This window comes from Corylus avellana, chromosome ca5, assembly GCF_901000735.1.
Source record: "Corylus avellana chromosome ca5, CavTom2PMs-1.0".
Lineage (NCBI taxonomy): Eukaryota > Viridiplantae > Streptophyta > Magnoliopsida > Fagales > Betulaceae > Corylus > Corylus avellana.
The window spans coordinates 33,623,495-33,650,346 of record NC_081545.1 but is presented as its reverse complement, the minus strand read 5'-3'; the positions used below and the strand labels follow the sequence as shown (position 1 = coordinate 33,650,346).

General features: G+C 36.9%; 3 protein-coding genes across 4 annotated transcripts; all 3 read left to right on the top strand.

The window, feature by feature from the left end:
* The first annotated feature begins 7,617 nt into the window (after nucleotides 1-7,617).
* LOC132181133 (uncharacterized) lies at nucleotides 7,618-10,245 on the top strand. Its single transcript, XM_059594216.1, has 4 exons — nucleotides 7,618-8,032; nucleotides 8,273-8,326; nucleotides 9,556-9,615; nucleotides 9,867-10,245. Exons 1-4 carry the CDS (start codon nucleotides 7,694-7,696, stop codon nucleotides 9,993-9,995), a joined length of 582 nt encoding a protein of 193 aa, XP_059450199.1. The 5' UTR covers nucleotides 7,618-7,693; the 3' UTR covers nucleotides 9,996-10,245.
* Nucleotides 10,246-13,107: 2,862 nt separating this feature from the next.
* Nucleotides 13,108-15,277, top strand: LOC132181013 (gibberellin-regulated protein 14-like). The gene is made up of 4 exons (XM_059594051.1): nucleotides 13,108-13,317; nucleotides 13,415-13,447; nucleotides 14,175-14,754; nucleotides 14,862-15,277. The coding sequence occupies exons 1-4, from the start codon at nucleotides 13,258-13,260 to the stop codon at nucleotides 15,044-15,046; spliced, it is 858 nt and encodes a 285-aa protein (XP_059450034.1). The 5' UTR covers nucleotides 13,108-13,257; the 3' UTR covers nucleotides 15,047-15,277.
* A 1,436-nt stretch (nucleotides 15,278-16,713) lies between these two features.
* Nucleotides 16,714-26,365, top strand: LOC132180513 (uncharacterized). 2 transcript variants are annotated; one of them, XR_009440166.1, is made up of 19 exons: nucleotides 16,714-17,097; nucleotides 17,599-17,790; nucleotides 17,902-18,057; nucleotides 18,219-18,512; nucleotides 18,919-19,136; nucleotides 19,237-19,311; nucleotides 19,585-19,651; nucleotides 20,099-20,424; nucleotides 20,640-20,873; nucleotides 20,969-21,156; nucleotides 22,192-22,330; nucleotides 22,425-22,533; nucleotides 23,356-23,458; nucleotides 23,565-23,754; nucleotides 24,341-24,439; nucleotides 24,525-24,583; nucleotides 24,989-25,094; nucleotides 25,234-25,454; nucleotides 25,706-26,365. XR_009440166.1 is itself a non-coding variant. In XM_059593375.1 (18 exons), the coding sequence occupies exons 1-18, from the start codon at nucleotides 16,854-16,856 to the stop codon at nucleotides 25,396-25,398; spliced, it is 2,964 nt and encodes a 987-aa protein (XP_059449358.1). In that variant the 5' UTR covers nucleotides 16,714-16,853; the 3' UTR covers nucleotides 25,399-25,699. The 2 variants fall into 2 exon arrangements, 1 of the variants encoding a protein (XP_059449358.1); XM_059593375.1 differs by lacking the exon at nucleotides 25,706-26,365 and having other exon boundaries at nucleotides 25,234-25,699.
* The last annotated feature ends 487 nt before the right edge of the window (nucleotides 26,366-26,852 follow it).

Below are 26,852 nucleotides of genomic sequence, written 5' to 3'. Positions count from 1 at the left end.
TTCAGGTTTTCATTGACTGATATCAGAGAGTCTAGTCATATCTGTTCATGGGAGTTTTGTGATTAAATTTTGGCAAATAGAAAAAAGAAGAAGTTAACTATGTAATCACACGTGCAAGTTCTGCATGTCTCTGTTTCCTATTCTTTTCTATTGCATTGTCATGCTTAGTTAGTTTATGATACTTTCATCTACTTTTTCTCGTATAAAGCTAATTTTTGGTGATGCATGAAAATTGATAAGCAAAGAGTTTTTCTTGTTTGCTTTCAGTGAAGGTGCAATTAACTTGGTGGGTTTTACTGCTTTCAGGATGGAAGAACACCCCTGGATCTGAGTCTGTGTTATGGTAAAGACTTCAAATCATATGATCTCGCCATGTTACTGAAGGTAGTGTCTGCTAACAGAGATCTTTGATGGAGACTGGGAATACCACAATGTTGAGATAGAATCTTCTGTTGCAAGAATGTTTCTAGCAGTTGCTGCTATAATCTTCTCAATGGTCGTGCATTCTGTGGTTGTGTGAGACTATAGTGAAGTTTCTTGACAGGCTAATTTGTATCGACTTCCTCACATATCATGGTTATCATGGCTTCTTTCTTCGCTAGTAAATGTTAACAGGATTCTTACAGGATGACAATGTATACATTATGTATGTCGTAGTTTACCCAAAAGCACTTCAGTGACCTGCAGACCTTATGGAGACACGAAGATTTGTGTAAAAGGATGCAACCATTGGAGAAAGTTGGAAGGACTGTTCCTGCAGCCAAATGGTGTGGGATAGTGTATCTGTTTATTTTTTTTACATGTATGTAGGACTGCTGCTGCGGGATGGATTTAATCTTTTGTTCCTTGTATAAATGTCTATCAAGGAATGCTGTGGCCTATGGGCTTTTCCTGGGTGTCCCTCACCCCCCAAAAGAAAAAAAGAATCAGTTCGTTCTTTGCTTAATTATTTCTTGCTATGTGGATTTGGTTAATTTTCACATTCTATTCATATGGGTTTTTTGATTTTATTCCCCTTCTCTCTTCTACCCCAATTTTCTCTATTAATTCTTTTTCTTGCCGATCATTTTCGAAGTTGAGAATTGTTCTGCTAGATTGAAACATGTGTTTCATATGTTATGGGACATATCTTAATCCCAACATACGAGACACAAGTTCTAATCTCAACGAGCTCAGTTTCAATTGAAATTGAATCCAAATCGAATAAATGATTGATATTTCATCAAATACTAATTATAGTGCATACACATAATAATGTGATAATTAAAAATCTATATTAGGTCACACTAATGAATCCGAATCCTGTAATGGTTGACCATAGTAAATGGTTGACACAACCTAACCGGCTAGTTTAACATATGGACTCTGGACTCTGGAGTGAGTGGCCCATGAACCATGCTTTTGCCTCTTCGCTTTCCCGCCAAAGCCCAGAAACCATTTCTTCACCATCCTCGCCATCTCTCTGAGTCTGCCATACCACACTTCAAAAATCGACCAGTGACGACCCCTCTCTGTCTGTCTCTTATTAGAAAACACGACCTTTATCTGCTAAGGTACGGAGCTGATTTTCGACTAAATTTCTTTTGCCCTGATTGTAATCTCGCTCTAGCTTCCGTGTTTCGTTCTTAAAAAATTCAGGGTTTTTTTCTCGTGACCTTGATTGATCATCATGAATATAGCTAAGGATCATTGAAAATAAAAATGTTTGTCTAAATTTAAATTTTATGTGTTTATTGGGGTTTCTTCATATTTGGTGCTACTTCTGCGTTTTGCAGTGAAGATTTTGGTCAGTCGGACAACAAATGGAGGAAGAGAAGGACGCGTTTTACGTTGTACGGAAGGGGGATATCATTGGCATTTACAAGAGTTTGAGGGATTGCCAAGATCAAGCTGGATCTTCCGTAATCTTTTTCAACCTTATGATCTAATTCCTTTTCAGTTTATCTTTGTTTGAAGCAGCTCTGTAATCTGTATGATGCGTCAATTTCTTTCTAGGTTTTTCTTATCTTTTTGTCAGCTTTGTACGTGCCCAGTTGAATTTGGTCTTCTGGGTTTTATTTGTTTGAATAAATTTACAGTTTGTTGCTATGGATTCCCGAAAGGGTTTTATTTGTTACATTGCTTGGTTGTGGTCTGCATTGTGTTTAACACTGAGGCTTCTTGCATGCGTTTGCTTCATTGTTTAACTGTCATTCTGTAAATTAGGTTGCTTGTTCAAAAGGGTTAGATTACGGTTAGTTTGCACTGGTTGGTACTAGCGCCCATCTGTTTCTCTTTGTATTTTCAGGTCAAGTATGGTTTATGTTATAAAGTTTCAATAAGTTAATTCAACTCTAGGCTGGGTTGTGTAAGGCGATTCTCACTTCTCAGCTATGAGACTTTTGGGTTGTACCCTTGGTATAAAGAATGACTGAAAGCCATTCTGTGTTTTGTGGATGGTTATATCAGTTTTTGTCAATAACAACATTGTTGTAGCTAGTTCATTGTCACTTAGTTTGATATTTCCTTCTTTTGACGGGTTGAGCTATTGGAAAAAACATTAAGAGTGATGCATGAAACAATCCTTATTCTCACATATTTGTGTTGCTGCAGACTTTGAAAATAAGCTTTCTTTTCCTTTATAGGTGTGCAATCCTTCAATAAGTGTGTATAAAGGATATTGTTTGCCTAAGGAGGCTGAGGAGTACTTTGCCTCACATGGGCTTAAAAATGCTACTTATTCTATCAGTGCTGTTGATGTGAGAGAAGATCTGTTAGGCGAACTTGTTGCTTGCCCTTATCAGGTTTGTTGACTTAGCACCTTAATGTTTCAGAATATTATTTATGGTTTTTTTTTTTTTTTTCTTTGGTCTCTTTTACTAGTAGGTCTGCGTCTGCCAAGGCTCTTCTGCTGGTTGAAGTCCACTTCATGAGTGTCAAACGGCTTGATGTTGTTGGCTTGAAATTTTGTGGAGATGCACTCATTTTTATCAAAATTTTGAGTGTTCTTCTACATTGCGACAAACTGTGTTTCTGAACTATTTATAGACATTATAGTCTTTGGCCAAAGGAACAACATTAAATGATGTTTTATTGATTTTCTTGTAGGGCCAATTTGAAGTGTTGACCATTGTATTGTTTTCTTGTTTGATATGGAACTGTAATACCCCAGGCCCCTGGGACATGCGGGCATAAGGAAAGGAAAAAACATTGAACCACTTGGGTGTCTGTGTATCATGTTATCAGAACTCTTCTAATTCCTTTCTGCCATGGTGTAGAATAAAAGTGGTTAACAAAATCAGCTTTTTGATATTATAGAGAAATTTCTCTTCAGTTATTGATTGTATGATTGATCATATTATTTTTCTTTCAGCAACCAGCTTCTTCTAAACTAAAAGCAGCTAACAAGGATTCTCCTCCAAAGAGATCACAAGAAGTTCTTCATTCACATAACATTGTAAGTTAAAAGACATTACCTATGGTTTATATAGGAGAAAGTTGGTTTATCCAAGACATAGTTTTTTTTTTTTATAATTTTTTTTTTTATAAGAGTTGATCAGAGACAATTTTGGAACTAAAAGAAATTGGCGCATAGATTATAGCATACCCCATAATAAAATTGCACTGTTATAAGCTATTATTTTGCATATAGCATCTTTGAGAGAATATGGAATGACTTGATTATGTTGTGGTAGTTAGTAATCACTTTGTATGATTTTGTTCCACAGGTGGCTGGATCAACTTCTCTTTTGACAAATCCTCAGAAGAAACATTTCAAATCAGATAGTTGCAATGAAAGTCATACAATTTCTTCCAGTTGTGTAAGCTGCTGACCTGATATCTACTGCTCATGTACTAAGACCACAACCAATACTACTATTTAATTATTTATGTGCATACGTGATTGTGTATTTAATCTCAAAAGTATCCATGTCCGTGAATTCACTTGCATTCATATAACATGTGTTAATTTTGTATCCATTCCATTAGTTCTTTGAGCGTATTCCTTTCATTCTAGTGGTTACAAATATGTAATGGAAGTACAAGGTTTTGTTTAAATTGCACTTCGCCCTCTCAAATTACCAATCCAATTGCACTTACCATTCCCCCTTTTTTCTTTTTCTTTTTTGATAATTACACTTGTACTTTCAAATTATGACTCATTGCAACTCGGACCTATAAACTACCAAAATGTACTAGTAAATAATGATTAAAAAAAACTGAAGCAAAGTCTCTGTTATGCTGGGGGGGAGGGTGTAGTTGCAGTAGTAGTTTGAGGAGGCCAAGTGTAATTTACCCATTTTTAAAAATAAGTAATCTTGTTGTTCAGCACTTTATTGAAGTAAAATGAAGTGATTGCACTTTATTAGTGTCCAAATTGGTGTCTAGACACATGCCAAGAAAAGATGAGCAAGGTGTCTGCATGGAATAAATGCTCCACTGCTTATGAACTTGATATTTATTTATGTTGGCTTGTGGCTTTTGTCAAGCCAAAATGCATAGAGCTGAATGAACTATCTGTGAACTAACAGTGCCATAATATGCCTCGTCCATCTTTATGCTCAGAGTTCCTGTTCTCTGGAGTTTGATGGTGCTTCAAAAGGAAATCCTGGACAAGCTGGTGCAGGAGCTGTGCTGTGTGCTGAAGATGGAAGTATGGTATGCAGTTAACTGAAAAATATCTGTTGGTTTTAAGTTTCTGTGTCCTTTTGCAAAATGTAGCTCTTTCTAACCTCGAGGCTTGGTAGGTCTGCCGATTGAGTGAAGGGGTGGGCATTGCAACAAATAATGTTGCTGAATATCGAGCTGTAATTTTAGGTTTGAAGCATGCCCTTAAGAAAGGATATAAACACATTCGCGTCCGGGGAGACTCTAAACTTGTTTGTATGCAGGTTTGTCTTCTTCTTTTTTTTCTTTTTCTTTTTTAATATTCTTCATCTTTTATCTACATATCTTATATCTACAATTTTGAACATGTTGCCATTAGAAGGAGAGAGAGAGAGAGAGCATGTAAAAATGAAGGCAGATAGTGATTACAAAAAAAAAAGAGGGGGGGGGGCGGCATTACAAAACAAAAGGTGAAGAAGCAGTTCAAATCAGGAATCATACAAGAAGAAATGCTACTACCATCCAGTCCCCTGATGGCACCACACCCAAATACCCAACTCTGATTTACAACTTATTGGTGCCTTTATATGCCTTTGATGTACTTTATACGTGACTTCGTTACTTCCTTTTCATTTTATCATTTACATCCTCGTGAGAAGTCCATTGCTTCATATTGGGCTTGAATAAAACTGTTGCCTGTATATGAATGTACAATTTCCATATAATGCATTTAATGTGCATATACTGAATATAAGGAAGATACATATCAAGGGTAGTAATGTGACATGATTGTTGTTGTATTTATCTTATTTTAATCCATTGGTCTACCTAGTCTGCACTATTCTGATGTGATACCTGAGGTTTTCAAGAGCTGTGGGATTGGTCATAGTGTGGATGCTTCCATGATATCAAGGCTACTGTATAGCCTTAGAGGTTCTGATAGCAAATTACATGTTTTACTTCATTGCTTTACGTTTCACCCAATGGCTTTCCTTGTTTCTATTCTGTCTTTTGATATGTCGATTGTTTAATATTCATTTTTATGAGACCTCCTCATTTACAGATTCAGGGACTTTGGAAAACCAAAAACCAGAATATGGCTGACTTGTGTAAAGAGGCCAAGGAGCTCAAGGATAAGTTTGTGTCATTCCAGATCAATCATATTGTTAGGGTACATGCAAAATGATTACTTGTTTCCTTAAAATTCTGCACTATCTATATGATATTTTTTAGAAAGCTATTACTCCCGCTGCTCCACAAAAAATGAAAATTTACAAATGATACACATTCTAATGAAACAAACACTATTAAAATGCCCATAGATAGGACCAAGGAAAATGGGTTACATTTTGGAAAAGGGTGGACTAATTTTTTATTTTTTTTTTTAAAAAAAGATGGTTCAAATTTAAGGATAATATGAAAGTTAGATGGATAAATGCTTTCATTTTAAAAAAACTTTCATTTATTTTGGGATAGCCCAAACATGAAATATCATCTATTGGGGGGACAAGAGTGTTAGTTTTTGTTTGGTAATCTACTCATGCACATCACCCTTATGCTATATGGTACCTGAGGACATATTAAACACTATTTGGTGAGCCATTAGATTTGTTTTTGTTTTTGATAGTAGACTTCTTTAACATAAGCAGTGGCAAGCCATAGTCATGCTAGCATTGTATCAATGGGTACGCTGTTTGTATTGAAGCAACTCTTATTGTTTTGATTCTTGAATACGGTTGTTTGTAAACATCATTCTTGTTTACTATAAGAACTTTTGCCAAATCCAAATAAGGTTCTTGTTCATTTTCAAGGAATTAAACTCTGAAGCTGATGCTCAAGCAAACCTAGCTGTACATCTCAAGGGTGAGGGCCTTTTGCACTCTACTGAAATTTTAATGCTTTCTTGTTTTGTGGTATTTTATATATTTGTTTCAGCAAAAGTCACTGACTCTTATGCTCATGCAGATGGACAAGTTGTAGAGGATTGCAGGAAGAAGTAGCTCAAATGTTATAGGTAGTAGCTGCAACTATTTCTTGGTTGACCAAAACATTGTTCACTGACTTGCTTGGACATACTATCCTTGGGGCCAAAATGTAGTTACAATGTTTTATATTCAAGCTTTTAGTCTAGCTGTTGTCCTTGCCAGATTAAATTTTAGAGTTATATTGGCAAGAGCACTGGTTTTGAAGTCTGCAAATGTATGTGTTCAATTCTCCATTACAAGGTTAATGTTTTGATGAAACACATCAAAGCCCAAGGAAATGTCTTGGTCTGCTAATTTAGCCCATAAATTCTTAGGGCTGCCTTCGGCTGTCTGGAATTGGCATCGATTGGGCATTCTAATTCCCAATGCCACGCCAAATCCAAACCCAAAGCAATATCAAATGGACGGATTGATAAATCACGGGTTGTCCAAAAGTTTAAGCTCTAAATTAATATTCGGATACTTTCCTTTGCTTGTGCGCTCAAATTCTTCTTTGACAAATGAGGTTTAACAAGTGAAATATGAGCTAAACTGTGGGGTCTAGATTGAGAGAAACGTTATATATATATATATATATATATATTTCAAAAGTTAGTTTCCAAATCATGTGTTACTATTTCATAAGATTTATTATTTGTAAAATGTGTCACCAATTCATAGGTTAATTTGGGAACCAACTTTTTTTAAAAATGATTTGATAAGCGTTGCCAAATAATACAATTACACTCTAGAGGGAGAGAGAGAGTTGTGGGGGAATTTTGCACCCAAGGCTATTATTCGGGGTATTGAAGTTCACAGCCTTTCTCTACGCGGTACGCGGGTCGACGGAGTTGCACCAGGATCTAAAAGACTGGCTTCATATTATCCCAAGTTGAATAATACGGTCCAACAAAACAGAGCCAAAAGCCCACCAAATTGTTGGGCCCCCGATCTTCACGAAGAAATCCGATGATGACAAAGAAGAGAAATCTGACGGCTCTGATAGTTTCTGAATACTGAAAGAGTAAAAAGAACGCTGATGTGGATTTGGATTTGGATAGGGAGCGAAGCACCACTTCAAAGCTAAAACCCCTCTCTCTCTCGCTCACTCGCATACAGAGCTCAGAGGTCAGGGAACAAAAATGGCAACAATCACATGCTCGGCTCCCTTAATTCGCATCCCTCCTAATCACCGTACATCTGTTCCCGGTCCTTCTCTGAGTTTCCCGTTTCGAAACCTCCACCTCCGTACCCATGGCATTTCGAACTCCTTCAACCATTTCACGCTCGAAGTGAACGAGAATAAGAAGAAGGAGCAGCTTCTGAGAATCGTGGCGCGGTCAGTGGAAGAAGAAACCCCGATAATTCCAGAGGAACAAGAAGCAGTACAAGAAGAAGAAACATCGTCGTCTTCTTCGTCGGAGCAACAGCCCGTTTCGGTGCCCGTTTCGCCCTCTGACATTCTTACCATGTTCTTTCAGGTAATTGTATTTATTTATGTGTCTAATGTGGCAATTAGGCAAGTTAAGTGGCGCAAAAAAAAAAATTTTCATTTTTTTGGGGCCATTTGATAAATTCTGGAATCACCTAAGCACTTGTTTCATTAGTCCAGTTTCTTATTCTACCTCCATTTATATGAGAAGGCCTTCCTTTGGAATTGGTTTATAGTAAAACAACTAATGGTCTGCCTTTTATGTTTTTTTTTTTTTTTTTATTTGAAGGCAGAGGGAACAATGAACGAAGCAGGTATTCCTAATGTGACCAAAGCCTTGGAGGTAAACCCATATGTTCTCTTATTTTAAGTAACTCTTTGGTATGTGTTGCAATGTCATTTTGAGTTCCATTGACGGAGATGATATTGTTGTGACGGCTAAAAAAATCAAACACCCCATGGGAGTTATTGGACCGGTTCTCAGGCAACTAAGTAGTAGTTGCCCGGGGCCAGGGCAGCTAATGTGAGAGGGAAGGTGGGCCTGCACCTGTCCGGGTAGGTGCAGGATCTACCTGCCCTCTCGTATGGGCAGCTAATTGCACCCGATCCAAAAACCTGAGTTTACCACATTAGCACAGCCATTGTTTTCGACACTATTCTGTGGAATCATTAGCTTTGATACTTGTTAGGCTGTTAGGGTGATAAAACGTGGAGAGCCTCCTAAGTCCTAATGAGACTTGATATAACATATTGGACACCAACTTAACCCAAAAGTTTAGGCCCCATAGATTTGTGCTTTGTTATGCCATATCAACCACTTAATTTGTGACTATTACTCGATGTGAGGTTTAATAGTTCACCCTGATACGTGTATACTCCAACAAATATTGTTGTGTCATGGTATTGGAAGAATCAAGTCTTTTGTTTTATCAATTTTATGCAATTCAACAAAATCATTTGGTAAGAGATGAGAATCGCAGTGTTAAAGAGAGGACAAGCAGGTGATTGGTCCAATTCAGTTTGTATCTAGCTCAATTGTTTCGAGATAATGCAAGTTGGACTTTGAAATGTAACCTAACATTTATTATTATTTTTTTGCATTTAAGCTCAAACCTCAGCTGCTTCAAATTTAGGTAAAAAGTCGATTGTGATGGGATTTAATGTGCCTGTAGCTTTTAATTCAACATAGTCCAGACAAATTCGGTAGCTGATGTTTAGTCCAAAATATAGATATCATAAATGGGGAAATTAAATATAGTATCTTATTGAAATGGGACGATCAAGATCAAAGGGGCAAAAGGTAAGGGGGCCTATGGCGTAGAGAACTATATGGTCAATATCCGTTGTGATTTTTTTAATTTTCTAGCTAGTGTTGAGTAGAAGTTTATTTCTTTCTCTCTCTCTTTTTAGGCGCTGAATTTTTACTTGGTGTTGTTTGGGTAGCTGGGGCCGTATTTTTTTGGAATTACCATCTTTCTCCTATGGATATACTGTAGATAAATTGCAATATATTGGTAAATTGTTATTCACATGTTGATTCCCACCATTGCTCTTAAATCTTTTCTTTTGTAGGAAACAGAGGGTATTACTAATTTAAAGGTTCAAGTTGTTGAGGGTATTGCGAGTGTTCAGGTGTGTATGCACTAGTTGCTTAAATTCCAAAATTGTCAAATTTTAAATTTAATCCCGTAGATCAGCTTCTATTAATTCTGATGGGCTCCCTAGAAGTTCAGGGTTCGTTGATTGAGAATGGTTTTCCATACTTGTGATACATTTCATTCGCTATTTCATCTCAATGTTCTTGATCAAAATTTCCTTTCATTCTTCAGAAAGAGACATTGATAGATAATGATTTTTTTTTTTTTTCTTGTTCTCATGTTTAGTTGACAAAACAAACAACAGTACAAGCTACAGCAGTGGCTTCCGGTTTGGTTGAGACCATACAAGGTTCAGGCTTCAAGCTGCAAACTTTGAATTTGAGTTTTGAAGATGAAGAGGGTTTCCTTGCCTAGAACTTATTTGCGGATTTTGTAAAAAGGACAAAAAAAAAAAAAATTACAAAACTCATAAAGGAGCAATTTATTCTTGAGCACTATTTCCTGAGAATCTTGGTATGTAGGCATCTGATCAGAACTGTACTGAACTGATTATTGTTAGTTCTTAGATGGTGCTGCTGGTGAAATCATTTTATTTCTCAAAAGATGTTAAATGGTATCACTTGACCAAGATCATTTTCAATATTCGAGTTAGTGAATTTTGTTATGCAGTGATTGTGATGTTTTCTAGGTAATAAAGATGAATCATGGAAGTTTTTTGGTTTGTTACTGGCCATCATGTTTTCAGGGTTCCATTTTCAGTGCAGCGAGCCATGTGCGTACCAAGTGAGACCATGGTTTATCTTAGGATGAATTGCTTGTGTAGTAGAGGTGGGGAAAATGAAGAAAAGCAAAAACAGTTGTCTTAGGCCCTGGTGTTTCAATTGCAAACAGGTCCTTGATGGCTGAACAGCTGGCTCCATAAACAAGTTGATTTCAGATCATGACAGCAAAGCTTGTTTCAGAGATTTGTTGAGGTCCTATCTTGAGAGAAATCAGGTGACCTTTTTCGCACATTGTTTGTCTAGCAATTAGGAAGCAGGTGCATCAGTAGAATTCTAAAGATAAAAAATTTTCTTCAGAAAACTGACTTCCATTGTAGAAACAAGGTCAAGTAACTATCATATTTGCCTCTTATTCTCTTGAGCTCTCATGCTTGTAAGACACACTTAGTAATCTATGAAATGGCCCATACTAGTGCATGAATTTATATGGGGTTATGTAAATAGAAAGCAAGAATAAATAAATTTAAGCATAGAACTAAGTCTTTGTATGAAAATGTAACCCAAACCTTAGCTAACAGATTGAATGAAAAATGGCAGGTTATATCTTGACAAGCTGATGGTAACATGTAAATCGTGCACAGTCGATACCTTTATACCAAGGGGTGATTTTAGGGCAAAACTGAGAGATGATTGCAGGCCAGTTGTAATCTAATTTAGGCACAGTCGATACCTCAATCCTTTTGTAATTGATAAATAGGTCCACCTCGAGAAACTCACATAGACAGCACAGGTACCAGCTTGTCAAGCTTTAAGCTGACAATCCAAGCTTTAAATATAGCCATAAGTAACTTTAGATTGAGATTTGTCTAAAAACTGCTGGATAACCTTGTCCTATCCTATAGCATACCCCAAATTCAGAAACTGCATTGAATTTACAGTGCAAGGCTGAGGCTCTGGGCTCAAGGTTTGGGCTGTTTCGCGGAAGAGATGGCAGTCACCTCTTGATGTGTCCCTGCATTTAGGGCCTTATGCGGCTCTGTTTTTGTGGAAGCCATTCGGCATTCAACAACTTTATTTATTTATTTTTAATCAAAAATTTTAAAATATCTCGCTGTAAAGCACCTAATCGGCTATCTGAGGAGGCAGAATTGAACTTGTTTCCAGTCTCTAATCTCTCTGGATAACAATTACTCCAGATTCCCATATACTAGCATGACATTACCTAATCCCAATAAACACAAATACAGATATCCTGGCACACGGACAGAGACAACAATAATGTTCATAGTACTAGTTTGTATCATTGTATGTTAATAGGTGGGCCAAATTAGCCCAGCACTCAATTCATGCACAACCCCTGCTACTGCAGCTGCACGGTGCCTCCAGGATGCATGCACGGAACAGCTATATGACCAGAAAAATTTCAGACGCAAAGAATTAATGGGGACTGAAATTTTTAGCCCTGCATATTAGCTCCTCCATGCTTCGTTATGTACATATATTTGCATAAACCAATCATTTGCGCTTCCATTTGACACTCACTTTTGGTTTTTATGGGTAAATCAATTACGCGTAATTTGTACAAAAACTTCAAGACCTGACACCAAGCGAAAATCACATGCAACATGTCAGTTAGGGCCTAGGGGCCCCATTCAGATTTACTAAGATTATTTGCTACTTGGAGTTAAAAAACAAAAAACAAAAAAGGTATCGGTGGGGTGGGGTGGGGTGGGGGTGGGGGTACTTAATTTGCCTGCGCATTGGATACCTTCGACGGAACTCGTGAAAACACCTTTTGGTATGACTGTTGGCCAGTTGTAATATTCATAGGGTTTCTAGAGATTTGTTAAAAATATAATTGTATTTGGAGATTTAGATTCGTTTGTTCTTGAGAGGAAACAACTGGATAGCCACGTGCTTAAATCCAAGTAAGAGTGCTTATTGTTAGTACATTTGCCTTTTGGGTCTATTGAGTTTGATTAACATTTTTCAACACAATTTAAACTCGACATTTCTATCGTATTCTTTTAAGTTGCAAATCCTAATTGAGATCAGTTAGATTTTTGGTACAGTTACCTAAAAACATTATCCATTGGGTATTCCAATTTGAGAAATGCTAAATATCTGAAATTTTCTTTTCAAAAATTAGTTCTCAAATGATGTGTCACCATCTCATGAGTTGGTGACTCACTTTTCAAAATAATAAATCTTATAAGATGGTGACACATCATTTTGAGAACTAACTTTTTTTAAAAAAAAAAAAAATTAGAATAACACTCCTTATTCCTACTTTGAACTCCATTTGTACAATATCTAGTGAGGTGTCAGCCAAGGATCATTCACATGTGCCTACCCCTAATGCATTGGTCTAAATGGCTCGTACCAGAAGCTCTGGATATGGTCAATGATATTATGTTACCAAATGTAGCGAGGAGTTATAATCTGGATTACTTGAAGCAGGCAATCCACCTACACGGGAAGGAAGGTCAGAGCATTAACATATTAGTCTGTAATCTATGAGTATGAGACGTAGCTTTGGTTCCAAGTCTCAAAAGACAGACCTCGTGTTCTGGTTAATAAATTAATTCACAAAACCCTGGTGAGATATAGATAGATATGCTACTTTAGCAGACACAGTCCTTGGGGCACGTGGGTCAAGCGCTTAACTTCGCCAGACCTTCTGGACAGCAATTTCCACAAAAAAAGAAAAAAAAATATATATATCACATATAAACTTTCTGACATGAAGCCATAACTTGTGTCACAGTGATCTGGTGAAGCTGGCATGCACAGTTTGATTGAATAATCGGAAGCCAGCTTGGCAGCTTGTAGATATTTCTCTTTCAACGCTTTGAGCCCTATTTATACCACAGTTGCTTCTTCTGCCTTGAACCAACATTGAGTACTGACTACCTTTTCATATTCTCTTGGCTTCTTTCTGGTTCTCTTCTATTATGATGGCTTTCAAAGCTTTGCTCTTTCTCCTCACCACTCTTCTTGCAGTGTCCACAAGAGTATGCTTCTCTCTCTCTCTCCCTCCCACACACACACTGACTCAATCTGTCTATTTGCTGTCTTAATCTGTAGACATCCTTGTCTCTTTTTTTGTAGGTTTCATCTAATGAACAGGAACTCAACTCAAAGGTATTGTCAAGACAATTTGTACTAATTTTCTTTTTTTATCATTTCTCTTTTTGTCCTTATTTTCTCTTTATTAGTTTTTGGTTTAATAGGTTCTCTATATGCTTATTTGGGTACCCTAAGTTTATATTCCTGCTTGCTTCTTGTTACCTTTTAGCTATATCTCGTTTTACATAAGAACTCCATTTGGGGAGCCTAAGAGAAAGAGGCTGCTGCTTATTTGCTCAACGCAGCTCAGAGAATTCACTCTGGAGGCTCTATATATATATATATATTTTGTTATTTAAAATAGCTAATCACATTTTATATTTCAGTTAATGACTTTTCAAATTCACTGTACATTAGATTATCTATTTATTTTATTTTATTTTTCAAATACATATTCTCTTTGAAAGAGAAAAATGAATAAAAAAACAGAAAGAAAGGAGAGAGAAGTATAAAAAACTTTTCTATTGATGCACAGTATTTCTTCACATTTGGATAAGCACTAGTGTAGCTCAAGTTTAGAGAATTAGATGACACGTTTTTGAAGTTTTTTGTTAGCCATTTTACATACAATTCTCAAGTGTCGCATTCTGTGAGGCATTTAGATCTAGCAACTCCTGCTATGAATTTAGACAGCCTAATAACGAGATCCAATCCACATACTTGTTTGATTTGTGATTGATTTGTGACTGTTTCTTACCAAAATTAACTTGGTAATAAATGTGTACTTTGCAATTTGGTGTAGGCTATTTCTGTCATAGTCCCACCACCAGCACCAGCTCCTGCGAAAGCTCCAGTGAAGGCACCATCTCTTACTCCCCCAAGTGCACCCACTTTTGCACCTCCACCAAAGGCACCAGCTCTTACTCCTCCACCAGCACCAAAGGCACCAGCTCTTACTCCTCCACCAAAGGCACCAGCTCTTACTCCTCCACCAAAGTCGCCAGCTCTTACTCCTCCACCAAAGTCGCCAGCTCTTACTCCTCCACCAAAGTCGCCAGCTCTTACTCCTCCACCAGCACCAAAGGCCCCAGCTCTTACTCCTCCACCAAAGGCACCAGCTCTTACTCCTCCACCAAAGTCGCCAGCTCTTACTCCTCCACCAAAGTCGCCAGCTCTTACTCCTCCACCAAAGTCGCCAGCTCTTACTCCTCCACCAAAGGCACCAGCTCTTACTCCTCCACCAGCACCAAAGGCACCCACTTATGCACCTCCACCAATGGCACCTGCTCCGGCGCCTCCAGTTAATCCGCCTGCTCCGGTGCCCCCTGTCAAGTCACCCCCTGCTGCACCAGCACCACTGCCCCCAGTGACTTCAAAGAAGGGTAAATATATCTTTTCATTTGTACAGAAAGTTCAACATAAACTTTTACGAACATGCCTTTTGTGTTTCTTGTTTGGTAATGTGTGTTAATATTGTTGATATGCACAGATTGCATTCCCCAATGTGATCGGAGATGCCAATTACATTCAAGGAAGAGAGTCTGCATGAGAGCTTGCATGACATGCTGTGACCGCTGCAAGTGCGTTCCACCAGGAACATTTGGTAACAGGGAGAAATGTGGCAAGTGCTACACCGATATGACCACTCACGGCAACAAATACAAGTGCCCTTGAAATTGGCCTACATTACTTGATGTTTCTATTACCTAATTAAGTCTGTGTAGTAAGAATATATCTCTTATTCTTACTGTGTCCTGAAAATAAATGGTTTTCCTGTGTCCTTTCTACTGAGTCATGAAGCAATTAGTTGGGCGTATTGGGTTAAGCTAGGACTTGTTCTGTAGTGTGTCCACTAAATTTTCCATTTCATATTGCAGATATTAATATATCTCTTATTTTTCCTCAGATCTATTGTATGGAATTTTGTCTTAACAGACGAAGTATAGAGTTAGTAAACTTACTCTTTGAACAAGTAAACCTACCCTTTGAACAAGTCAGCTGTCATCCTGCATTAATTGGAATCTTTAAGACTCATGGCAGGCTCCAGTACCTGGTGCACCTTGGGAGAAATTGCCCCCACTTGCAATGCTTGATGAAGTATATCATAATGTGAGGGTCAGAGAGGGATTGGGAGTGTAACCAAAACAAAATGCAGAAATTTCAATGGCAATGGACCGTAATGAATTAATAAATGAGAGGGCAACGTCTTGTCAATGCCCGTCATTTAGGATTGGACGATGGGCAAGCATTTATCATTGTTATCACAAAGCAACAATAGAAGGTGCCAGTACTTGTTCTTTGAATCTTTGGTATTTTCATCTACTCCGTTTGCTTACATTTGGATTAAATGCTTGTAAAGTATCCAAAAGGACAAGAAGAGATTCATAGGTTTAACCTTCTGGCGGGCAGAGACAGGTGGATTTCCCTGTCAATAAAAATACTAGAGCGAGGGGCTCTGCCTCTGCCTATATAAAGGCAGATATATAACATAGACATGATATATATATATTATACTATAAATCACTCTTAAACATCAAAGCTACTTTGAGAAGACATAATAAACACGAAACATGGCGATCCCAAGGGCTGCTGCCACTTTTTTCATCTGGTTTACTTGCTCGATCTTAGCTGTTTCTGCACAAGTGTGCACTCCCGGCCCTGCCCCGAGCCCTGACAATTCTAATGCACTCAAATCGTTTCCATCCATGTTGATTGCCTTTGTGGGTGTTGCCATTTCATTCTTTGTTCTTAAAGAACTCGCTTGAAGTCCCTATTGACCTCACTCTTCACTATGATATGTTGTTGAGCTCACAGCATTTGTATTGATAACAATAATAATGTGTCTAATGTATTGTTGTGATCGTGTTATCCCACTTAATCCGCCCGCTGGATTTACTGTAATAGTGTAATGTTTCTAAATGTTATCAATATTATACCAATAAAATTGGACTCTTGATGGTTCTACACATTCTTATGCTATAACCAAAATGACACGAGTGTGTACTTCGATGGTTTTGGTTTAAAGGCTTTTTATTGAATTTATTAAACGCTTGACTTATTTTTTTAAATCACAATTTTATTAACTACATTTTTAATTTTTTTTCAAACCACGCGTTTTAAAACCTCTAACGAGAACTAAAAACAATCCTCTTTTCGTTTAAACGGATTAGGAAATTGTTAAGACGACTAACCTTTTTTGGTTTTTTAATTGTAACCCCAAAGCGCCGGGTTTTATTCTGTGCCTCGGCCCATAGAGTGACGCATCTGGTCACCCTAGGGCCTAGTAACCGGCCCACCATCCACCATCAGAGAAAGAGAGAGAGAGAAGTAGAATTCGGTTTTTCGTTATTTTTCAGGTACTGGGAAGCGACTTTTCTCCGATTCGCATCGGAGGTCAGACTCAGTTCGTTGTATCTGCTTTTGACAAACTACGAAAAGCAAAATAGAAAAAAATAGCAGTGCAAATCGAAGAGCATTAAACATGGGAGGTAGCGATGGGATCTTAGGCAACAGAAGCGTGGAAAGAGGCAAAGCAACTGTGAGCACCGCAAGTAGTAAATGGCTGAAGCGGCGAGAGACATGGCTCGTCGTTCTAGGAGTCATTCTTCACGCTGTTTACATGATGAGCATTTTCGACATCTACTTCAAGACTCCCATTGTCCACGGCATGAATCCTGTCACGCCTCGCTTCAAGGCTCCTGCCAAGCGCCTCGTGCTCCTCGTTGGTACGTCCTACGTGGAATCGCGCTCTACATGTTTGTGGAATTGTCTTAGTGAAATGTTGCTGCGGTTTTGTGTTTGTAGCTAACCTCACTAACGAAATGGCATTGGCTACGAGATGGGTCGGGTTGGTATTGTTTATAGTACCTACGAGAGAGACCCATTTGAGTTTACACTAATTTATTAACTACTAATTGGTCATTTTGGGGTCAAAGGTTGTTCAAAATTGTTTATAAAGTTTTGGGTTTTTGAGTCGTTTTACATGGGTCATTTACACTCCTGAAACTGATTTCTCTATTAGATTTGTTTTTTTGTAATATAAGCAGTGTAAACCGGTTAGTATGTCCAAGGAAACGGTTGCCACCCTTGACTTATTTTTTCAAAATAGATTTTTATTGATTCAGGTCTCGTTAAGGCGGAGTTAATTGGAAATTTCCATAAGTTATTAGTATTTTACATGCCGTAAAATTTGGAACTTTGTTTAATGGGGAAACATATTAATGCAGCTGATGGTTTGCGTGCTGACAAGTTCTTTGAGCCGGATTCTGAAGGAAATTATAGAGCTCCATTTTTAAGAAGCATAATTAAAGAGCAAGGTCGCTGGGGAGTATCTCATGCACGCCCTCCAACAGAGTCGAGGCCTGGACATGTTGCTATAATTGCTGGTTTCTATGAGGACCCCAGTGCAGTTACAAAAGGTGGATTGTCCATCTTCTTGTGCCGAAGTTACTATTGTGTATCTTTTATTTTTTATCATTCTTCTAGTCAAATCGCATTCTGTCAACTAAGATGCTCCATTATGTTCACAGGATGGAAAGCTAATCCAGTTGAGTTTGATTCAGTATTTAACCGAAGCCGGCACACAATTTCTTTTGGCAGCCCTGACATCGTTCCAATATTTTGTGGTGCAGTGCCACATAGCACATGGAATACCTATCCTCATGAGTTTGAAGACTTTGCAACTGGTTCACTTACAATCTTTGAACACAAATTTTTTGATTAATTAATGTTGTAACAAGTAAAATCTCAAAGCTAATAGAAGGTTCAAGGAATTATACTTATATTCTTACACATTATTATTCTCACTTTCATTCATTACTTTATCAATTCAAAATTGTTGATGCAGATGCATCCTTTTTGGATGAGTGGTCTTTGGATCAATTTCAGAGCCTTTTGAATAAGTCCAATGAAGACTCAAAGTTGAAGGAGTTGCTTCTACAGGATAATCTTGTTATATTTCTGCACCTACTTGGCTGTGATTCAAATGGTCATGCACATAGGCCCTTTTCCTCCATCTATCTCAATAATGTAAAGGTTGTTGACCGTATAGCCGAAAGGGTTTATCATCTAATGGAAGACTATTATAAGGACAACAGTACAGCATATATATTTACTGCAGATCATGGAATGAGTGACAAAGGTTGGAACTTCTATAAATTTCAATTTCTTTTAATGAAAATTTGTTTGTTTCACCGCATTCACTTATTGATTTTGATATAAGCATGCTATGTCTTCTGATACTTGCTTAAGTTTTGCCTAATTGGTTAAAAGTTTGTAGCACTAGATATGGCACTAAATTGCTCCATGCTTATATTCTAGTTTTCATCCCCACCCGACTATTTATTTTAAATTAATGGTTGGAGAATCCAAAGCATCTGTTTCTTGGCCTTGAATGTGGATCCTACTAACTTGATCTGATTTGTATCTGTTGTTTTAGCGTCCATTTCATTAGGATGTTCTCTCTTTTGGTTTCCCTTGGAGCAGGCTTTTTTATTTGCTAGATATATTGAAAGAAGATGCTGACACAATTACGGTTTTATTGATAGGAAGCCATGGAGATGGGCATCCTTCAAACACTGATACCCCCCTTGTTGCTTGGGGATCTGGTATTAAATATCCCAAACCAATATCCAGCACCAACCATTCTCATTGCAGTTTTCGTTTTGTGGACGAACATATGCATGACACACCAACACCTAAAGAATGGGGCCTTGATGAAATAGAACGGGTTGATGTCAATCAAGCTGATATTGCACCGCTCATGGTAGTACATTTTTTTCTTGAATTTCTCTGTTCCAATCCTGAATCCTTTGATTTGTCCTCCAGAGTTATTGATCTGATGTCCTCATTGGATTTTATGGCAGTCCACTCTTGTTGGTTTGCCATGTCCAGTTAACTCAGTTGGAAGTCTACCCCTTGATTACATTGACTTGATTGAGGTATGTTCAATTAGCTTTCATTGATAAATGACTTCTTTTATTTTAATAGAGAATGGCAGATATCTTACCATATTATTGTCAATGGATTTGTTTATTTTATAATTGAATTTGTCGTACTCATTTAAATGGGTAGAGAAGTAACAGTTTACACTTCACCATAATCTTCAGCAAATATTCTTTTATTCTTAAAAATTCCAGTTGATGATTTGAATGAATCCAACTTGAATTGATGATGGATAACTGACATAGGTTTTAATTTATTTTAATATCCAGGTAGAAGAGGTTGAAGCTGTGGTAGCCAATACAGAGCAAATTCTTAACCAGTTCCTTCGCAAGTCATGTATCCCCTTCTTATATTAATTTTATTTCTGGTAATGTGGATGTAATGGGTATCTTCTTTTCTATGCTTTGAGCATTACATCTTGAATTCCTTTCAGATAATAATTTAGTTTGGTGCTAATGAAAATCAAGTTTTTCATATATCATTAGAATAAGAAAAGTCATCTCATACCTGGGAAGTCCTCATGTTGCACCCCCCGTTTTACCTATCAAAAAAAAAAAGAGAAGTCATCTCATAAAGACATTGTGTTTCTATTTCGGATTTTGTTTGTATGCACTAATTTTCTTGCTTATTTAATTTAATATACTACTTTGACCACGCTGCTTCTTACAATGTCTAAAGTATTATTCATGATCTAGTCTTTTTCTATGCTTTTGGAGATAGTAGAAGGGAATGGAGGTAGATAATGAGCTTTTTGATTTGTGTTTGTTTTCTTGACTAACTTAGATATAAAGCAGTCAAATTCATTACATTTCAAGCCTTTCAAACCATTGGCCAATTATTCCTCTATGTTGGTCAAAATTGAGGACCTAATTTCTGTAAGAGAATATGAAGCTGCTCTGAAGCTATCTGAAAATCTCAGAAGCTTGGCGCTTCAAGGGCTTCATTATTTTCAAACTTATGATTGGCTGATGCTTATGACTGTAATTACTCTTGGTTATGTTGGTTGGATGATCTATCTTGTCCTCCACATCCTGCAATCTTATACTTCACTGCCAGGAAATATGTTGAGGAAGGAGCAAGCAGTTCGCCAGAGAAATTATACTGGAAAGGTGATGTCCCTATAAGCTTAACCGTTTCTAGGCTGTATTATGATCATTTGAAATGAAGAAAAATTTGAATGGAAATGAAGAAAAAATATATAAGGCAAAAAGGTAAAAAAGAGAGCGCAGGTTGAAGCTGGGATACAAAATTAAACCTCATACAAAATTGTTTTGCTTTCTCTAACCATGCATTTCATATCTCACATATCTCAGCTTCTTGGCAGGTATACCTATGTGGATGTCTTTTCATGGGAGTACTTTCTATTGTACTGTTTCTGGAGCACTCCCCTCCCCTTTACCATGCCTATACTACAATGACAGTATTTCTCTGGACACAAATAATCAGTGAATATTGGTTCATAAAAGCATTATGGAAGCACTTACATGGAAGAAAATTCAATTACATCATCAAACTTCTAGCCACTACTGCTGTATCAGTATTCATTCTTGAATTCCTGGTATGGATATCAAATGTACTATTTATTATCCTGCTATATCCATGATAAAGTACTAATCTAGCATTCTGAGGGATGTTTTCTGGTACCTTGTGCAGGTGAATAGCTTCACTGACAGGAATCTCTACACTTGGTGCTTCCTGATCATTGGGCCCACAGCTTCTCTTTATCTTTTTAACTCAATTCCATGGCGATCTGGCATACCTATTTTTGTTTGCATGGCGTGTTGGTTTTTGTCTGTGTTTACTTTGATGCCAGCAGAAATTCCCGATAATAATCAATTAGTGTAAGTAACTTTCTTGAGTTGGTCCTGCTTATTCTGTGGATATATTGGAGTGACTGTCTCTGTGTGTTTTAGTTTTTTCTAAACTATTTTAAATTTAGGAGCTGACAAAAATTTTAGAGAGAAGGAAATTAAAGGGTACACAGCACGAACATAAACCCACTGTACACTGCATTTCTTCAATTGACATGTGTATGTGGGTAAGCTGGTAGAGGAACCCTTGATTTTCCCTTAATCCTTTTGATGAATATTTCAAAGGGAGGGGCTGAGGAAGCTGTACACACAAGGTAGATACACAGAACAAGCTTCAAAAACTACCAGTAACTACAAAATCTGTGACAGATTAACCATTTTTTAAACATCCTGAACATCCATACGAGTCTTCTCAAGCCTGTGCGCTCATTTTACCATCAACACTATCATAACTTTATTAGTTATAGTTTTTAATTAATAGGTAATAAAATGGCTTTGCCATGTTTTATTTCCCCCGTTCTTTCTGAATTAACATAAGCACACATGTTTTCACACTTTGCAAATGCTCGATCAGTCAATTTATATAGTATAATTATGTAAATTTCGAAATCAGGCATCATCTTTTAATAAGTAAAATGCTTTTAGATTGATCAGTGAAGGCAATATAAGAGTTGTCAGGAGGAAACCATTTATAGCAAAAGGCTCATCAATCTGTTGATCTCATATATCTAAGTTGCATATGTGAGGAACCATAGTTTAGTATGTTCGTGTCTACATGACTGTTTGGGCTATCAATTGTTTTAAATCTACAAAAAATGGTTGCCCTCCACACTTGAGATCTGCATTTTCAATTATTGCTTTCTATCAGTAACATGTAGCTTTCCATCTTATGATTTGTGTGTCTAGAATGAAGATAGGAATTCTATTAAAAATGATTACTTAACGAAATCCATGCAGCTAAGAAAGTATAAATTATATTGTATTAGCTATCAGAGTTCAGAGTTTATTAGTTACATCTGAGTGATCATGATCATGATGTTTGTGTGTTAACAATAACTTCTGCAGAATCGTGAGTGGAGTTATGATTATCTTGATAGGAGTAGTTGCAAGGTGGCTAGATCTGCATGCTGAAGGGAAGTACTGGCGGAGCATCTCTAAACATGAAGTGAAGAAACCCAAGTTTCCCATGCTCTTTCAGTTACAGGTTCATAGCTTGTATTTACCTTCTACTGGGATTGGAGCTTAATTATATTTATTTCTGTATAGATCTAATTACTTCTTTTGTAAATTGTATATAGGCTCTTTTGGTTGGTTTATCTTCAGTGATGGTGTCGTTATCAACATCTCACAGAACACAGAAGCAAGAACTGCTTGCATTACACCAGTTGATTAATTGGTCTATAGCTGGTATACTCTTGGACACTTCCCTCTTTGCTTAATGTTCACTTCTGCTATCTAGGCTTTTCCATAAGGCTAACATCAAACTTTAATTTTAAGTCTTATTCTTTTCAAGTTCTAACATTCTTCTATATATGTCAATTGTTTACTTATCAAAAAAATAACTCCTCCCATGTCATGCATAATGTTCTAATCATTTTCCAAGCCTGTCTCAGGCCCAGAGAAAAGATGGGGGTTATACCAATTGATTCTCTGCTACCGTAAGTCAAACACTCGTGCCAGTGCACGAAGTTTCATGTCAAGTGATTGCTTAAAAACAGAATAGAGCTTTATTTTATTAAAGAACATTGGTGTTACAGAGCTTTATAGGCATAGTGTAAGGTAATATTCTGGTTCATAATGAATACGACAATTTTTTGTTGAACCCAGCTATAGGGGATACAACTTTGTAATGTTTTAGTCCACATATTCTGAAACTTTCTTTGAAAGATATCATATCTGGCCTATGATCCATATTTGTAGTTGTAGGTCAATTAGGCTCACGGTTCTGAAATGAGACATGATCATGCTCATCACAGGCCACATATCATCAGTAACGTACTAATTTGATTATCTGAAATGTCTGTCTGACTTTTTGTTCTTCATCTGCACTTTTTGTTTCCCTAAAACCTAATTTGCTTTCTTGTTTGATTGTGGAAGCTCCTTGACTTTACATGTTTGCATTCCTATTTTTGCTTGATATTACTCATTGCTGAGTTTCCACTACTTGAAGTATATACAGGTGCACATTACATGTCTATCTAAATTCACGTGTTAGTTTTTCTATAATAGGTTTTTCGATGGTTCTCCCGTTATTTTCAGCAAATGGCCTCTTGTCCCGGCTTACTTCTATATTTCTAGGTTTTGCACCCACGTTCCTTCTTCTATCTATTGGGTATATCTCATTTGTAAGCGTCATGGTACTCATTTAACAGCTTCTTGAAAAAGGCAAATTCTTTATCTTTCTTTTCATTTTTTTCCTTTTATTGAAACTTGTGCAGATATGAAGCTGTCTTTTATGGTGCTTTTGCTCTTGTACTAATGGCATGGATACTATTTGAAAACACAGTTTCATACTTAAGTAAGGATAAAAAATCATCAGCTTCCACCAAAAATGCAGACGCAAATGTCATTTTTGAACATGACGAGAGATGCTTGCAGCTGTCTGATGCGAGAATTCCTTTAATCTTTGTAAGTCACTTCCTTTTTCCTTATTATACTTTGCCTTTAATTAAACATGTCTAGTTTGGAATGTCTTAGTATAGTTATGTTAACTAGATGTTTTTCAAACATTTGTTCTTTTTTATATGGTCCCTAAGTAATGTTGGAAGAATATCAGCTGTGGGGTTTTTTTTTTTTCTTTCAGAGTTTTCATGTTTGGTGGCGATTTAATATTCATCCTTCCATGAAATGAGTTTAATGGTTTGCTTATCGTGTGACTCTCATTCAAACAGCAAAACTTTTTAGAATTACAAAGAATCTCATGACAAAGATCTTGGGAGATAGGAAGAAATTTATGCAACTATGCATGTGTTCCCTTCTACTGGTTTCTAAGATGGCTAAATTTTTAATTGATGTCTCTACTTGAAATTTAGGACATGCTTATATTTGAGCTGATTTAGTAAATATCAGGACATTGACCTTAATTTTTTGTACAATCTTGTGATTGTAAAGAAATAGAATGATTTATTTTGTTTAGATCTGTATCATAATTAAAATGGTCATGATATTGACATATAAATGTCTCTAATGGCTTTTATGCTTTTCTTTTGTTTAGATGGTGTTATTCAACATTGCCTTCTTTGGAACGGGAAATTTTGCAAGTATTGCTAGTTTTGAGATTTCATCTGTCTATCGATTCATTACTGTCTTCAGTGTAAGTAAAGGTTGATCTTCCTTAGAACATCCATCACTTGTCAGAAATCTGTTACTAAGCTGATATGGTTTGCTTTTAAATGCAGCCCTTTCTGATGGCAGCCCTACTTATATTCAAGCTATTTATACCATTCATGCTTGTCATGTAAGTAGAATTACAAATTTGTCTTCAATAGATAATGACAAGCTGGATAATCTAAATTCTTCTGTTTAAAAAGTTTCAATTTGCTATGGCGTGTCAAAAAGAAAAATGATACTTCACTGGCGTTATTGAGGATTTTGTTTTTGGGTACTATAATATTCATTCTACACAAATTCGTCAATCTTTGAGAACCATTTTACGAATTATCTGTCCAGATAGCCAAAAGTCTCGATTGCTTTAGCTTATTTATCATACTAGTTTTACTTGCAGTTTTTTTTTTTTTTTTTTAATCAATAACCTACCTGGTAATTATAGTAAGCTTATTATTCTTTGTTTTTAATCTAAGTTAGCATTCCAAATCTTTTAAAACTGTAGTTCTTAAATTGCTTGTTTTGGTCTGAATTGCAGATGTGTATTCAGTGCTATAACCAAACTACACCGACTTCCACGTTTGGGATGCTATTTTCTTGTTATATTATTTTCCGATGTAATGACCATTCACTTCTTCTTCCTGGTAAGAGCACTGTTTTTCTTCAGATAGCCCTTCTTTTTTATTAAATGAAGCTCTGCTTGTATTGCTAGTTACTTCTTAACACATAAAAAGACTTTGCACTTTGTTGCTCATTATCATAGACTGTTGTGACATATACCAGGTTCAGAACACAGGAAGTTGGATGGAAATTGGTAACAGCATCAGCCATTTTGGAATCATGAGTGCCCAAGTTGTGTTTGTGCTGTTCCTGTTTGCCCTCACTAATATATACACAAAAGGTATTGAGTGCAATTCTGCGCTGATAACTTCTCAGAAAGTGATGTAAGCCAACGCCAAATTGGGATATTTGGCATCGACATGGGCTGCCTGCTGTTCTTAAAGGTGAGCTTTTTCATTCTAAAGGCAGCTTCCTGGATTTAAGAGCAGCTTCTCATCCTGCGTTTTTTTGATTGCTTGGTACAAGTGTTTAATGTCTGTGTAAGAACACGCCAATGGGATTTTCCAGATGCCCCCCATTCATTTTGCAATTGCGGCTGTATTTTACCATGTTTATGATAGGACTTGCTTTGTTAATTGGTATTTACAAGTTATGTATACAGATCATTGATCAATTATAATAATATTAATCACAGTTTTGAAGATATAAATCGGAACCACATCTCTACCGGTCACTGATCGATGTAGATTGTCAGCAGGGCAACACTTACAGCCACTGTAAGTTCCTGATATTCACTTGTAGTAGCTGGCGAAAATCATAAGTTGTCATAATCTTTCATGTGGATCTCATAGCAAGGATAAGTGAAACCAACCTTACGAACCTTAACCAAAAAAGAAAAATAGAAAAGTCATAATGTGGAGGTTCAGTCTTTGGTGCTTTGAAACTGGTGGAGGCTTCGTATTACAACCCATTTCAGATCGTGGCTTAAAAATTTAGTTTCAGTTATTTCTTTGATCCAACCTTTAACCTAAATAGATTTGGTTAGGGGAGGATAGTAGCTTGGAGAACCCACGAAAAATTTAGAGACGTCAGGTCAGGACTTCCTGTGCGTTTGGTCATTTTGATTTTAGGGCGCAGCATTGACTCTGTTGGAGTTGGAAATAGCTTTTCCAACTTTCATCTCTGTCAGCATTAGAAGAGTCGAAAAACCTCTGACTCTACTACTTCTAACGGAGGTGATTTTCAGTCCAACTATGTCCTTGAAATTGTAGAGTTGGAGGCGATCGAAATAGTCGAAAATAGTCATCGAATATGAAGAAAAGATCTTCGTCTTTGAAGAATAACGAATAAGTCTGCCTTTTAGGTCTTTAAAAGGCAAAATGACAAGAAGTAGAATGAGGTATTTGACACAATTTCCCAAAAACTTACTAAAATTTTATAAACAAGTACTTATTAGGAACTTGTTTATTACTTAATTTTTTTTTTTAAATATATATATAGGGTGGCCATTGGAGGGGCGGTTGTGTGGCCACCCGACTGACCTTTTCTTTTTTCTCTGCTCAATTTAATATATATATATTTTTTTTACAAGTAAAGCACTACAGCTATTTTGTTTTTTTTTTTTTTTTAAATGTTGTGGTGTAACTTGATTTCTCAAGTCAATTCGGCTGGGCATGCACTACCCCTTTTCTCTCTTGGTTTGGTTTTACATGATTTGCCAACTTAGAGCTCCTATTCCATATTGGCGTCTCCTAATACAAGTGGGATTCGGTGTTGTCCTACTCCTAGCCAAGTTTGGCTTCTCTGCAACCGACTTTGCTCCTTATAAAAGGAGTGTTGCC

Bases quoted from the DNA above. Each gene is read 5' to 3' on its own strand.
- LOC132181133 (XM_059594216.1), top strand. From the start codon at position 7,694: ATGGCAACAATCACATGCTCGGCTCCCTTAATTCGCATCCCTCCTAAT. The intron at 8,033-8,272 runs GTAATTGTATTT...TTTTATTTGAAG, and splicing joins TTCTTACCATGTTCTTTCAG to GCAGAGGGAACAATGAACGA. The intron at 8,327-9,555 runs GTAAACCCATAT...TTTCTTTTGTAG, and splicing joins ATGTGACCAAAGCCTTGGAG to GAAACAGAGGGTATTACTAA.
- LOC132181013 (XM_059594051.1), top strand. From the start codon at position 13,258: ATGATGGCTTTCAAAGCTTTGCTCTTTCTCCTCACCACTCTTCTTGCA. The intron at 13,318-13,414 runs GTATGCTTCTCT...CTTTTTTTGTAG, and splicing joins TTCTTGCAGTGTCCACAAGA to GTTTCATCTAATGAACAGGA. The intron at 13,448-14,174 runs GTATTGTCAAGA...AATTTGGTGTAG, and splicing joins AACAGGAACTCAACTCAAAG to GCTATTTCTGTCATAGTCCC.
- LOC132180513 (XM_059593375.1), top strand. From the start codon at position 16,854: ATGGGAGGTAGCGATGGGATCTTAGGCAACAGAAGCGTGGAAAGAGGC. The intron at 17,098-17,598 runs GTACGTCCTACG...ATATTAATGCAG, and splicing joins GCGCCTCGTGCTCCTCGTTG to CTGATGGTTTGCGTGCTGAC. The intron at 19,312-19,584 runs GTATGTTCAATT...TTTAATATCCAG, and splicing joins ATTACATTGACTTGATTGAG to GTAGAAGAGGTTGAAGCTGT.